This window comes from Lampris incognitus, chromosome 21 (assembly GCF_029633865.1).
Source record: "Lampris incognitus isolate fLamInc1 chromosome 21, fLamInc1.hap2, whole genome shotgun sequence".
NCBI classification, from domain to species: domain Eukaryota; kingdom Metazoa; phylum Chordata; class Actinopteri; order Lampriformes; family Lampridae; genus Lampris; species Lampris incognitus.
In genome coordinates this window covers 5934802-5949968 of record NC_079231.1, presented here as the reverse complement: position 1 = coordinate 5949968, position 15167 = coordinate 5934802, and the positions used below count along the sequence as shown (strand labels likewise).

Sequence of the window (15167 nt, the reverse complement as noted above, 5' to 3'; positions counted from 1 at the left end):
TCAAGGTCACGGAGTGGGTGCAAGACAGCCTTTGAAAGGACATTAGGAAATGTTTTAGTTTCATGTTCATTTAGTCACCAGATTGGCCGTCGAAGGAAAATGCAACGTTTCCCCCCCTCCGATTTCCTCGTACGGTCCACGTGGTTAGCCGTGTTAGCGGTCCAATACTGTCAGACGTCGAGGGGCAGAGTTGGCGGCAAGCGTTCGGGGGCAACAACCCGTCTTAGACAGGAAACAGAGCAGCGGTGTCTAGACAATGTGGTTTTACACTGTGAATATAACAACGTTTGACTGGACACCAAATACAACAAGCAAGACATACCAGAGCTCGACAGGGAAGAGGCTTTTTTTGTAAAGGCAAGGAAATTCTTGAGATGAAGCCATCAACATTCAATCTTTCCATGTAATATTCACTTTTCATACGACATGGTTTACAATATACAGTTTCTTTGTTTACGCAAACCTGAAAAAATAATCTAAAACTGAAACGCCACAGATAGACAGACAGACAGACAGACAGACAGACAGACAGACAGATAGACATAGAGAGAGAGAGATAGACAGACAGACAGACAGACAGACAGACAGACAGACAGACAGACAGACAGACAGACAGACATAGAGAGAGAGAGACAGATAGACAGACAGATAGACAGACAGACAGACGGACATAGAGAGAGAGAGAGATATAGACAGACAGACAGACAGATAGACACAGAGAGAGAGAGAGAGAGAGAGAGAGAGAGAGAGAGAGAGAGAGAGACAGATAGACAGACAGACAGACAGACAGACAGACAGACAGAGAGAGAGAGATATAGACAGACAGACAGACAGACAGATAGACATAGAGAGAGAGAGAGAGATAGACAGACAGACAGACAGACAGACATAGAGAGAGAGAGAGAGAGATAGACAGACAGATAGACATAGAGAAAGAGAGATATAGACAGACAGACAGACAGACAGACAGACAGACAGACAGACAGACATAGAGATAGAGAGATAGACAGACAGACAGATAGACATAGAGAGAGAGAGAGAGAGAGATAGACAGATAGACAGACAGATAGACATAGAGAGAGAGAGAGAGATAGACAGACAGACATAGAGATAGAGAGATAGACAGACAGACAGACAGACAGACAGACAGACAGACAGACAGACAGACAGATATAGAGAGAGATAAGATAGACAGCTAGATAGACAGCTAGATAGATAGATAGATAGATAGATAGATAGATAGATAGATAGATAGATAGATAGATAGATAGATAGATAGATAGATAGACAGAGAGATAGATAGATAGAGAGAGAGAGAGAGAAAACAGACCTTCTGGTTGCTGTAGAAGGGGTCCATGTCTTCCAGAGGAGTGGACACCAGGTTAGGGGGGATGTCTCCATAGATAAAGGGGAGGGACTTCCCCGCCTCCAAGTCGCTGTTGGGCTTGGGCCCGTTGTCGTCATCGCTGTCACAGCGGCGGTCTGCCCGCGGTCTCCGGGCCTCCTCCTCGGCGATGCACTTCTCGATGGCGGCCAGCGACTCCGGGACGAAGGGGCGGAAGCTGTCAGGTACGGGCGGTACAAGCAGCTGTGCCATCTTGTCATCCTGCTCCTTCAGAGGGCAGCGTGGGGCTCAGCTGGGGCGGGGGAGCTGCAGGGAGGCGGGGGAGGAGAAGGCGAGGGGTCAGAAGTTACGAGTGACCCGCGACTCTCTGAACTATTAGCACTGCCTCGTTGAAGGCCTTTGTCTCCGAAGCGGGCGAGGCATCGCTTCTCTGCACAACACTGCCCGGTTACGCGAAGCTTCAAAATAAAAAGAACAAAGTTCCCAACCAGGATTTAGCGGCGACTTCCTCTGCCTCTGCCTCTACTAGCCGCGAAAAGGAAAGAGGAAGGAAGGTCTGAAATGCCAATCATCTAAGCTGTCCTCCAGTCTGGTCTCATTATCAACCAGCTGACCAACTCCTGTGCACATGTGAGCTGGACTGGCCCTCGTGAAATATCACCGCGTCACTTCGCACCACGCCGGCCAGATTGCTCCATCGCAGGGGAGAAGGGCTTGGGAAGAATAAGCGTACACCCCCTCCTCCACCTTTCCCAACATGTGACAAATAATCTGATGCGCGCGGGGGGTTTGTTCGTGGGTGTGATGTGGGGATTTGTTGACCCCTTCAGATTATTGGCCACGGCTTATCTGTATGTTGCTTATTTACACGTTCGGAGTAAATCCTCATTCGTTCACCGTGGCTCCGTGACGCCCATCTCGTAAGGAGCGGACGGCGGAATTCCGACGAGGATTCCCAAGTGCACAAAAAAAAGCACAAAGGCGAGGTTTAAATATCGGCTGTCTCTCGGCGCTGATGTGATTTGGAAAATGAAACATCTGTCTGCCAAAAAGGCGCTCGGCGCTTACGTCCTGTGGAGTAGGAGCAGAAACTGAGTCGTCGTGTGGCCCGAATGGGTTAGCGTCTCGCTCCGCGTTCTGGGTCGAATTTGTCGATTGGGAAAGGCCAGGGGTCAGAGGTGGGGCGCAGGGCGGGGGGCAAGGCGCCCGACACGGGTGACAGGTGAGGACGGCCTCGAGCTGATTTAGAGGGAGGCTGCGATAGCCGAGGCCGAGGTTTACAGCGAGGATGGGGAAGAGCAGCGATACCCGGCGAGAGAAGAACGACCCCCCCCCCCAAACATTTCCCAGCGTCTTTACTGTCCACGTCTATTTAGTTCTGCTCTCAGCCTTGTGGAGGAGGAAGTGGTCGCTGGGGAGTCAGAGGCACTGGGAGCAATCCAATAAACATTAAGTGATCGCAGCAGGGTTGATTGGTGGACGGCCTCGAGTTGGAAATATACGTATTCGTTAAGTGGACTGATTGCGCAATAGTTTTGAGTAAATTTGTACCAGGCGCTCAGTAATTACTATTGATTTCCTCTTACATGTCCCGCTCGCCGTTAAGACCCGGCATTCCCCCTGACGTCCTAGCAACCCCCACACCCGGAAGACTACCCGGGCCCTCCTTCAAGACAGAGTGAGTGGTGCACAAACAACACAACCCCCCCCACCCACCCCCCCGGTGGGTCATTATCCATGCAACGTCTTCGCCTGGAGCCCGTTTGGTCTCAGAGGAGTGCCGTGTTTCTCCGAAGACGCTGCACTGGCTCAGAAAACAGGAACTTCCCCTCTGGGAGCATCTCAGACGTGATGTCTCCTTGATTCGTCAGCCTTACTCCTTCGGACAACGGGGAAATGGAGGTAGCGAGATCCCCCGCTTTCACTTTCTGCGGGCTACTTTTCTGTCCTTGCATTTTAAGGGTCGGGGAGCGGCGAGGAGGGACGTTTGACGGCATTTAAGCCTTTTCAGAAAGGCAATGCGGCCCCGCGGATCTTCTTCTATCAATCACATATCCCCCGACAGCTCAGCTCGATGGAGGAACCCTGAAACATACTCTCATATCTGCGGCGTAGTCATGCCACCGAGTATCGCCGAACGATACGAACTTGACCAGCCTCACTTATGTGCATCAGCGGACAATGTCACGCCACTGTCTTATCAATAATTCCTGATTCTACACAGCTCAGAAACCACCGTGTTGTCCCTAATACGACGTCGTATCCAGAACTCTAATATGGACATTACCCTGAGTGACAATCCGGGAAATCACAAGCGACTAACAACTGGCCAGTGCGACATAACAACATATGACATCCTCACACGTTTTGTGAATTGAGGGGGGGAAAAAAACCCAACTATTTTATCAGGTTAATGGAGTAATGATGTTATGAAGGGAACACATGCCCGGCAGGGTTTTGAATGACGCAAACAAGAGACTTTGTTTGCATCATTCATTTTTAGAGAACGGGAACAAAACACGGCAGTGTGGTGGACGCTAGGGGCTGTGCCTCTCACCCAGCAGGGCTGTGAGCTGGGGGCGGGGTTTACGTCCCCGGGCCCTCTGGGGCCAAGGTTGTTCCTGGTGCGGTTTGGTTTTGGAGCCGAGGAACAGAGCTCAAACCTGGCCTTCGTCTCCTGTGTTTCTCCTCATCCTGCCCACAGTAGTACCAAAGCAGAAACACCGGCGTAACTGTTGTGTACAGATGAATAGCCACAGATGTTCTACACAACAGCATCGCACAAGGAGCCTTACAGGTATCTGAGTCGAGCCATTTCTGGATGAGAGCACGACGCTCATGTCGTCCAGCCACTCAATCCCAGGGTTTACAATTACTGAACAAACTCAGGGAGCGGGGTCGACCACAAATCCCAGTCTCTAGGAAAGCATTTGTCCCAAACAGCCAATTAACCGTAGCTTCTCCCATCGTGTCCTCAACACTGCCCCGGGATCGAACGTTTTGACGTGGGCCCTGACAGCTTGTCTAGCACGAGATCCAGCGTTGTGGAGGGCTGTCGGCGCGAGAAGCCTGGCTGACCCAAGGCCTCACATCCACATCCAGCACTGAGCTCGACGACCAGCGTTGGCCATCGTAGCAGACCGAGACCCGGGGTGGACGCAGAGGATCTGGGCTTTTGTGTATTCTGCCAATGACAGGAATGCCAATAACCATGAAATCAGAGGTGATCCGGTGAACACCTAGAGGCATCGCCGCATGATGCTGATGTCCGGAAGCAGATCCATCGAACCGGACGGACGCGAGTCCGGGGAAACGCCAAACCTTTAACAAAGATATCTGGATGTATTCTGGAAAATCCAACCTTTGCTTTTTGGCACGTTGTCTGGGAATGATCCGCAAAGGGCCTTGGACATCTCACACGGCCGATGCCTCGTATAAAGAGGAGCCATACACCGTGTCAAGCAGGCTTCCCTTAGGGTGGTGTTGACCGTGTTGGGGCCGTCTCCACAAAAGAGAGAGAGGGGGGAGCTGTCCGTGGTGCTGAAAGTCGAGACCGGGGAGGAGGGGGAGAAAGGACACCTCGTCTCCAGCCCAGCCCGGCCTCGGCGAACCCAGCGCGTCAGACATTTTGTCATAAGCAGCCCCCCCTAAGACGACGAAGGGGTGTCAACGTCGTCTCGAAAGAACCGACTCGCCGCCCCCCCCCCCCACCCCCAACGCGGATGCAGAAACAGCACACGAGGAGGCTGCTGCCCACACAGAAACACGAGGCACGCCAAGACACACACGCGCGCGCGCACACACGCGCGCGCAGCCTGGGGAGGGAGGCGATCGACGAGGCGAGACAAGACAAGGGAAGGGAAGGGGTGGGTGGGGGCTGTACCTTGTTAATGGCGGGGGGTCGCGGCTGTCGCCATGTTGGAGTCTCGGCGTCGATTTCCACGAGTCCGCCGCGTCGACGCTCTCACGCCGTGCGCGCGGTGGACAGGGGAGGCACCCGCGCCTGCCTGCCTGCCCCCGCCCCCCCGGTTCGCAGCGGATGAATGAGCGACCCAGGTGGAAATTCTTTGGTTGTTTTTCTTCTTTTTTTTTAAATCGTTTCAGCGGTCATCCGTCGCCGAATAAGTGTGAATGGGTGTGATGAGGCTGGGCGTGCCCTCGCCAGCTGTGTGCCCGTCTTTCCGGTCATCCATCCGCTAGCCTATACTATAGTGAGTCACACACACACACACACACACACACACACACAAACACACACACACATATATAATGTTGTCGCTCGTCTACCTCCCAGACCATACATAAGACTGCCTATAATAACGCCTCACGAGCAAGGCACATGTTGACAGGAAGGTGTAGATGTAGGCCTGCTACGTAAGCCGAACGCCATCTGTTGCGATAGGTACTGCAGCGAATGTCTGGGGACGACGCAACCACAGGAAGTGCCGCGGCCGGGAGGCGAACCCGCGTCGCCGGCACCGCAGGCGACGTCGCTAACCGCTCGGCTAAAGGGTCAGACCCGCCAGTCAGCGTGTCTTCTCATCCATGCACGTTACAGTACTGTAGGAAGGAAGGAGGGAGGGGGGGGGCAGAAATAACACCTATCCTAAAAGGTGACTAAACAACAGGGCTAAAAAAGAAACCCGCTAAAACTGCTGGCGGACCCTCGTACCGAAGTAACCGCGTCCGCGACCGCCATGCCCGAGTCAGAGAGTCCGGAGACTTTCGTTGCGATCTCACGAAAAGGCCTACAACGATAAGCGCGTCGAGCTCCAATTAGCGGAGGGACGCGCGACAACAGCAAAGGGGAGAGGTGCTGCAGGTCCGAGTCGCGGCTCTCGGACCTGGATGTGCAGCGGCCCAAAAAAAAAATGGCTCCAGGAATATAAACACATATTACCCCCCCGCACCCCCCACCCCACACACAACCCTTCTTCCCTCCCGAAGTTAACTAGTGCTTACCGCCATTACGGTGTCCGGCAGGCGGCGGCGGGGGGGGGGGCTCCTGGAGATGGACCCCCGTGTCGGAGAGTAATCCTTTATCCACGCGGCCGACGGAGGCCCTCGGACGTGCCCGGTAAAGGGGGGGAGGAGGGGGGAGGGGGGAAATCCGGTTAAATTAACGGCGAAATTAACAACACGCGCTTTAGTCGCCGCGCACCCCGCGCGCGCGCGCCGCGTTAAGAGCCGAGCGGCGCGCGAGACGTGGCGAGGGCGTGAGTTCGGCGTGCTTGACAGCTCGGCGCTCGCCACAACACGGCCCCGAGCCCGCTCCGCGCACCGTGCGGGTCGCGAGCGGAGCTTTGGGAACAGACGGGCGCGAGAGCGAGTCGAGGCGCGACGTCCTGGCGTCTAAACCGACCGGCGAGCCGCGGGTGCAGGGGCGACGCGTGCCGAAGCGGAACGACGCGGTTTTATTCTTTCTCTTCTTCTTTTTTTTTTTAGCGGACTGACGTCAAACGAACCGGCAACCGCAACATTGTAACTACCGACATCACGCGAGTAAATAGCGAGGCAATTTAAAAAAAAAAAGAGCAACAAATTAGCTCCGCTTCATAAAGATACGTAGGGTGAAACGAGCAGATGTAAACCCCCACAGGGTTCAAACAGAGTTAAATCAAACGGAAGGGATTCACTTCAAAAACCAAACCACACTTCTGGGTTTAAACGGGCGTATAAAGAGTCGCAGGCGCGGGGAGCGACAGATGAGGAGGGGGCCGTCCTCGGTCGGGGAGTCCGCTGTTACACCAGGATGACATCTTTTGCAGCGCGCGCTCGCTCATGTCACAGAACAGCGCAAACTTCGCTGCCCCCCCCCCCCCAAATTATTCCCCTCCCGTTTTTCTTGTGAATTCCTGCCACCTGCTGGTAAGGAGGCTTAATTACATCAACAGCCTGCACGGCTGCATGACGCGTCGACTGCCGCAAATCAGACGCGTCGCAAACGGCTGCTTTCTTCTTGCATGTCTTCTCTTGCCTGGTGTGCGATAAACACCAACGTCTATCTATCTGTCTATCTATCTGTCTGTCTGTCTGTCTATCTATCTATCTGTCTGTCTGTCTGCCTGTCTGTCTATCTATCTGTCTGTCTGTCTGTCTGTCTGTCTGTCTGTCTGTCTATCTATCTGTCTGTCTATCTGTCTGTCTGTCTGTCTATCTATCTGTCTGTCTGTCTGTCTGTCTGTCCATCCATCCATCCATCCGTCTATCTGTCTGTCTATTTATCTATCTATCTATCTATCTATCTATCTATCTATCTATCTATCTATCTATCTATCTATCTATCTATCTATCTATCTATCTATCTATCTGTCTGTCTGTCTGTCTGTCTGTCTGTCTGTCTGTCTGTCTGTCTGTCTATCTATCTATCTATCTATCTATCTATCTATCTATCTATCTATCTATCTATCTATCTATCTATCTATCTATCTATCTATCTATCTATCTATCTATCTATCTGTCTGTCTGTCTGTCTGTCTGTGTGATGATTGTGATGTATTATTCCTCTGGCTGTAATGTTGTTTGCTCATTAACCGGGGGATGGGGGCAGAATGACACACCCATGAACCCAGGTGGGCATGTTGTTTCTTACATGAGCGCCCTCCACTTTCACTTCATCATACCGTATGACACGCGGGACACATCTTCTGGATCCGTTACAGACCACACTTTAAATACGTGCATTTGCAGCCATATACAGTAGACTGTTGAACAGCCCTGTTCATAAAACATGTCCGGCACTTTATGATCTACCGTAGTCTTTTTCATTTGTTTAGTGGCTTTGTAGTTTAAAATTTAACACGCAAATCACTTTCCTTTAATATTACTGAGCCACATTTACAAGCCGATATTCAAAAATCCTCTCCCTTGGGGAACTTCCAACAGAGAAGAAAGAAGAGAAATAGCCTCGATGCAAAGAATTGCCTGTACAGAATTACACTAAAAATTGAGCAACTTTTCATTGCTAACCTTAACTACTCGCCTATAGCTACTGTTACGCAATAAGGGCCTTGAAATACAACCAGACGGCTTGGTTGCCATGGGAACTTAACACTATGTGATGTCAACAGTTTGTTTGCTTGTTTGTTTGCACAAACACATTTTCTTATCGCCTCCATGTACCTCTATCTCTGATCATCAGCAGCCAGGTGAACAAGTACACCCAACCATCCATTATCCAAGCCGCTTATCCGAATCCGGGTCGCGGGGATGCTGGAGCCGATCCCGGCAGTCACTGGGCAGCAGGCGGGGAGACGCCCTGGACAGGCCGCCAGTCCATCATAGTGACAGGAAATATCATTTCATCACCTCATGTCTAGAAGTTCAGCAGAGAATTTTACAAAGCACCTTTATACAGACGGCATTAAAAGTTATAAAAAGGCAAAACTTTCAGGGGCACTGGCAAGGAACCCAGCCAGCCCGTACATTAGCCCTGGTCCACAAACATGTCTGATACTCTGAATGTCTCCACCGGGCTCTGGAAAACCGACATATTCAATATCTCAATGAGTTCATGCGGTATTCGAATGTCGACAGCCTCCCGGGTCATATCTACCATGCATTTTGAACAACCCGCACCACGTTTCTGAGATTCAGTTCGTGGGTCAGCTGTGTCTCTCAGCATCTTTCTGTGACTCGGCTGCGGTTTTCATTAGATGCAGGGTGCTGAATTTGGGAGCTTTGTTCAAACAGAGGCCCGCTCAGGCTGCCCCATGCCGCCCCGCTCGGGAGGACGCTTCACTAAGTGGGGTATTTGACTTGTTTTTACGTAATCTTGTCTTGCGTAAAAGTCCACCTCTCTGCTCTTCCTGCTGTTAAATCCAGGGCCGCATTAGAGAGAACAGCAAAAACAACACAGGGAGAGTACATATGCATACAGGTGCACACTTAAACACATGCAGACACACACACACACACATGCACACACACACACACAGTGAACAAAAGCACAATACACACACTGCGGGGTAGAATTTCCTGAGTTTATGTTGCTCTATTCAATAGACAGGAGTTTACAATGGACTACTGTAAACACCACATGGTGAATACCACATAGAGCCGAGAGTTTGCCCGTGTGTGTGTGGGGGGGGGGGAGGGGTAGTGGGGGCTTCATTTTTTTGCCATTTTGATTTCCTTTACGGGAAGAATTAACCTTCTCTGTGGTGGCACAGGTTTCACCATGCTCAGCGACGCCGGGGTGGTAAACGCGTGAACTACTTCACAGATAAAATGCCTGTCCCTGAACATCCCACCTTCCGCTTGACTTTCCCAGATGTGTGTGTGTGTGTGTCTGCATGTATGTGTGTAACAGGTACCTACCCACAGTTCGTCCAGCGTACCCGGCTGATGTGAGCAACGGGTCCTCTTAGTCCTGAAACGGTGTCCCTCGGACCAGGTGGTCACACGGTCATCTGTGTTCTGCTGCCCAGCTGAAAGCCCCAGTGAGTCTCCGCCAAGAGCCTTCAGAACGAGATTACAAGATTATGCAGTCGGTGCGGACATGTGTCCCCCTGTGCTTAATTCGATTAAAACTCCCACTTAAACTGACTGCCTGCTACTGCTGACCTAGTGTGTGCAGACGAGTCTGTGGGATTGTGTAACTCTACTGCCGTCTGCCCCGTAGCCCACGAGCGCCGCTATAGCCTCCATTAATCTGACTTTGAGAGCCGTGCGCTCGGTCTTGCTGAGTGGCCCGTTATTGTATTACGAACCATCATCTCAGAGAAAGGAGGTCGCTAATCGCGTACGTGGGAGAACAAAAAGCTGAGGATAGCAGTACCCCCTGACCAAAAAAAAACAAAAGCCTGAGTGAATTACCCGGGGTTGGGAAATGCAGGGATTTACAGAAACAAGATATGTGATCCTCCCAATGTACACAGGATGGGGGGGAAATCAAACATTTAAACAGCCGGGCCATCGACAACCCCCTGACACGATCACACAGCGCGTGGCAGCAGGCAATAAACACTTCCAATTATTCTACTATGAGGACACATTTGCAAAGAATCCTGCTTAAAAAAAAAAAAAATTTCAGCTAGCTGCATACGCTACACATGCAGACGGGCCTGCACGCTCCTTCCCTCGAGGGCTGACCGTGCACGGCTTCGTGCACGCCCGCAAGCTTTGTGTTGTCAAATTTCAGTTACTGTTTCACCAACATGTACACGTGGGAGATAGATATGGTGCTTCATGCATTTTCTAAAACAACTTACGTAGCAAATTAGCCGGGAGAATAAATAGATCAAAATCAGCTTACAGATGCCCCGACCTTTGACACCTCGTGTCCTAAAGCAGATGTGAATTCACGGTGCCTGCACCTCGGGAGCAACTGGAGCTTAGGCAGGCGACGGAGCTTTCTGCAAAATGAGAGTTTGTCTTTCCAACCCACCCACATATACAGCAGCTAAATGAGCTCTCGTGTCACACAAGGGGCACTGGTTCACCAGGATACGAAATTTAGTACTATGTATGTGAATATGCACGCACACACACACACACACACACACACACATGCAGACACACATGCAGACACAAACACAGTGATGTCAGAGCACTGGGCAGGGCCACAAGGTGTGGCAGGCTGTCTGCTGCTGAACAGGGATTACAAAGAGGACAACCTCACTCCCTCTCTCCTTCTCAACCAATCCCTCATTATCTCATTCTCTCTGCCACTTATTCACACAGGAGGGAAAAGTCATGCCAGCGGGACGCATTCGTGCATGCAGGTAGGTTCCCAGCGAAATACCACGTTACTTTATTATTCTTTTTATCCGTGCGTGTCAAAGGCAGTGTAAAAGACACAGCCTTTTTAAGAGAACCGTAATCCCTCTCGGTCTATAAACACTGTAATCTTATTTGGACTTCAGCATTACCCCGTGATGACCAACATGTCTGCAAACAGGGCTGCGCTGATGTATAGTGGGAGTAAGACAGTGTGCGGCACGTGACTTGTAGCTAGACTTTAATGTTGCCTATATGGTGGCTACACGGTAGGCAATATGCAGCTTCCGGGTCAGGTCAGCCAATTAGCATACAAGTAATCAGTTATCATATAGTTATCCTATAGTCTGAAACTACAGCATGCTGACACACACACACACACACTCTGTTTTGGAAACATGCTTCGTTTGAACCCTTGTCTAAAAATACACTGGGCGTTGTCTAATATCAAGTTGAAGAGTTTCTGCAAGCCACATTCGTCGTTGGCGTCAAGTTTGATAAGTGACGACTTCATAGAAGAAGGAGAGTGGCCGACCTGCAATATCCCGCATTTGGCCAGAGTCTCTCATTTTGGAGCACCGTGTCTAGTGGCTCTCAACCTTTCTGGGGTCCTGGACCCCCTGTGTATTTTGGATCTACCCTGAGGACCCCTCCACCTGATCTTGGGGGAGGGGGGTTGCAATTTGATAGAAACAGTAGAGACTGCATTTTAAATTGCATTATAGCATTTATTCACTCTTTGGGGCAAAAATAAGAGCTTTCAGTTGTAACTTAGATATAGTTAACAAAACAGAATTCTTATGCAGTAACTTTCAGATATATGTAACGAAACAGAATATGTATTCAGTAACTTTCAGATATATGTAACGAAACAGAATATGTATTCAGTAACTTTCAGATATATGTAACAACACAGAATATGTATTCAGTAACTTTCAGATATATGTAACAAAACAGAATATGTATTCAGTAACTTTCAGATATATGTAACAAAACAGAATATGTATTCAGTAACTTTCAGATATATGTAACAACACAGAATATGTATTCAGTAACTTTCAGATATATGTAACAAAACAATATGTATTCAGTAACTTTCAGATATATGTAACAACACAGAATATGTATTCAGTAACTTTCAGATATATGTAACAACACAGAATATGTATTCAGTAACTTTCAGATATATGTAACAAAACAGAATATGTATTCAGTAACTTTCAGATATATGTAACAACACAGAATATGTATTCAGTAACTTTCAGATATATGTAACAAAACAGAATATGTATTCAGTAACTTTCAGATATATGTAACAAAACAGAATATGTATTCAGTAACTTTCAGATATATGTAACAAAACAGAATATGTATTCAGTAACTTTCAGATATATGTAACAAAACAGAATATGTATTCAGTAACTTTCAGATATGTGTAACAACACAGAATATGTATTCAGTAACTTTCAGATATATGTAACAAAACAGAATATGTATTCAGTAACTTTCAGATATATGTAACAAAACAGAATATGTATTCAGTAACTTTCAGATATATGTAACAACAGAATTCTTATGCAGTAACTTTTAACAATGCAAACGGGAGCGAGATCTCTTATTAAAATACAATAAATTACACTTGTGAAACAGATGTAATTAGAGAAAAAAGTCCTGTTACCCTTTATAGTTTAGGTAGATAAAGGTCTCAGTCACAGTTGAGTAAAATAATCCTATTTCTATAAATGTCATAGGATCTTTTTTTGAAGATATTTTATTTTCACGGACCCCTTGCAATTACACCACCGACCACTAGGGGTCCGCGGACCCCCGGTTGAGAAACAGTGTAAAAACACGTACCATCCTTTAAACCGGCACTCAACGGCAGGACACTTGGTGCTGGAAAGTCAACTTTTCCAGGTGTTTTTTTTCCAGGCAGGCTGCGACGATGCTGACGGGTCCGACCCTGTAGTCGAGCGGTCGCTGACGTCGCCTCACGGTATCGAATCCCGCACCAGGCTACAAAGTAACCGGTTACGCTGCGAATCACCCACGTGTCGATGACGTTACACCGTGTGTCCGTTTATTGACATTTTTGTGCCTACCGTTCAATCAGCCCTTGGTTTCCACTCAGTAAGGTACGCAAATCACTCTGCGGATATTTGAAAGTGGCTTGAGATAACCCCGGGTCGTCCGTCACGGGAAACACGTGGTCGCCTCTATTTTTTCGAATCGCCGGTCGTCGTCGTCGTCAAAGTTTGCCGAAGTGACGTTTGAAAGCGCGGATTGATTTGCCTTTTTTGCCAACTGTCAGTCACAATTCGTTCGAGGATACCCACGCGACAGAATTTACGCTTCCACCGGGAAATAGTCCCTATTTAAAGAAAAGGAAGAAGAAGAAACCGCCCGTGACTCGTTTTTTTGGCGGCATTTTAACGTCGCACACAAATCTGGTAATTACTCCAAAAAAAAAAACACCGAAGATATATTTTAGAAAATACAGCCGGGAGTCCGGTAAAGTAGCCTACGCCCGTGTTGGTTTTGGTTAAACGGACTAAAATAATCTAGAAATACCGGCGTTAATGTCGCGTGCGCGAGTGCGTTGGCTAAAGAGCGACCCGGAAGGAGACGCCTGCGCCAAAGGCGTTCGGCTCGTTTTCCCGCCACGTGTTTCTCATCGGTGTTCAAAGGGAAATAATGGCCGGGTATGGTTTTATTGATGGGAAGCTGAGGAGGAATCTCAACTTTACCGACACGACTGCTCATCCGCTTGTGTCGCACTCTCTTGAAATGTCGGTACAACATTCGTCAGTATCCCGACTCGCTGTCGAACTGGTTAGCTAGCGGCTAGCCGAGTGTAAACTACTAATAAGACACGCTAGCCCCTAGCTAACCGTTAGCCCCTAGCTAAGCGGTTAGCTAGGGGCTAACGTGTCTTATTAGTAGTTTACACTATTACCTTGACCTATTAGCTCGGTCAAGGTAAGCGTTGGGTTAGGCCGTTAGGGTCAGGTTGGGTTAAATATGGTTAGGGTTATGTAGAGCAGTGGTTCTCAACCGGGGGGGGGGGTCCGCGGACCCCTAGTGGTCCGTGGTGTAATTGCAAGGGGTCCGTGAAAATAAAATATCTTTAAGAAAAAGATCCTATGACATTTATAGAAATAGGATTATTTTACTCAAATGTGACTGAGACCTTTATCTACCTAAACTATAAAGGGTAACAGGACTTTTTTCTCTAATTACATCTGTTTCACAAGTGTAATTTATTGTATTTTAATTAAGAGATCTCGCTCCCGTTTGCATTGTTAAAAGTTACTGCATAAGAATTCTGTTTTGTTACATATATCTGAAAGTTACTGAATACATATTCTGTTTTGTTACATATATCTGAAAGTTACTGAATACATATTCTGTTTCGTTACATATATCTGAAAGTTACTGAATACATATTCTGTTTTGTTACATATATCTGAAAGTTACTGAATACATATTCTGTGTTGTTACATATATCTGAAAGTTACTGCATAAGAATTCTGTTTTGTTAACTATATCTAAGTTACAACTGAAAGCTCTTATTTTTGCCCCAAAGAGTGAATAAATGCTATAATGCAATTTAAAATGCAGTTTCTACTGTTTCTATCAAATTGCAACCCCCCTCCCCCAAGATCAGGTGGAGGGGTCCTCAGGGTAGATCCAAAATACGCAGGGGGTCCAGGACCCCAAAAAGGTTGAGAGCCACTGCAGTGGTTCTCAACAGAATATGTATGCAGTAACTTTCAGATATATGTAACAAAACAGATTATGTATTCAGTAACTTTCAGATATATGTAACAACAGAATTTTTATGCAGTAACTTTTAACAATGCAAACGGGAGCGAGATCTCTTATTAAAATACAACAAATTACACTTGTGAAACAGATGTAATTAGAGAAAAAAGTCCTGTTACCCTTTATAGTTTAGGTAGATAAAGGTCTCAGTCACATTTGAGTAATATAATCCTATTTCTATAAATGTCATAGGATCTTTTTTTTTAAAGATATTTTATTTTCATGGACCCCTTGCAATTACACCACGGACCACTAGGGGTCCGCGGACCCCCGGTTG

General features: G+C 48.2%; 1 protein-coding gene across 7 annotated transcripts in view; it reads right to left on the bottom strand.

Annotated features, from left to right (window-relative positions):
• scn1lab (sodium channel, voltage-gated, type I like, alpha b) overlaps positions 1 to 1606 on the bottom strand; it is a 40268-nt gene extending 38662 nt beyond the window's left edge. For 6 of the 7 annotated variants that reach the window (XM_056300968.1, XM_056300973.1, XM_056300971.1 and 3 more), the window contains exon 1: positions 1331 to 1597. In XM_056300968.1, the coding sequence (XP_056156943.1) occupies positions 1331 to 1597 (267 nt within the window). Of the gene's footprint in view, positions 1 to 1330 lie in introns of all 7 variants that reach the window. The other variant, XM_056300974.1, reaches the window with a different exon arrangement.
• Positions 1607 to 15167: the final 13561 nt, after the last annotated feature.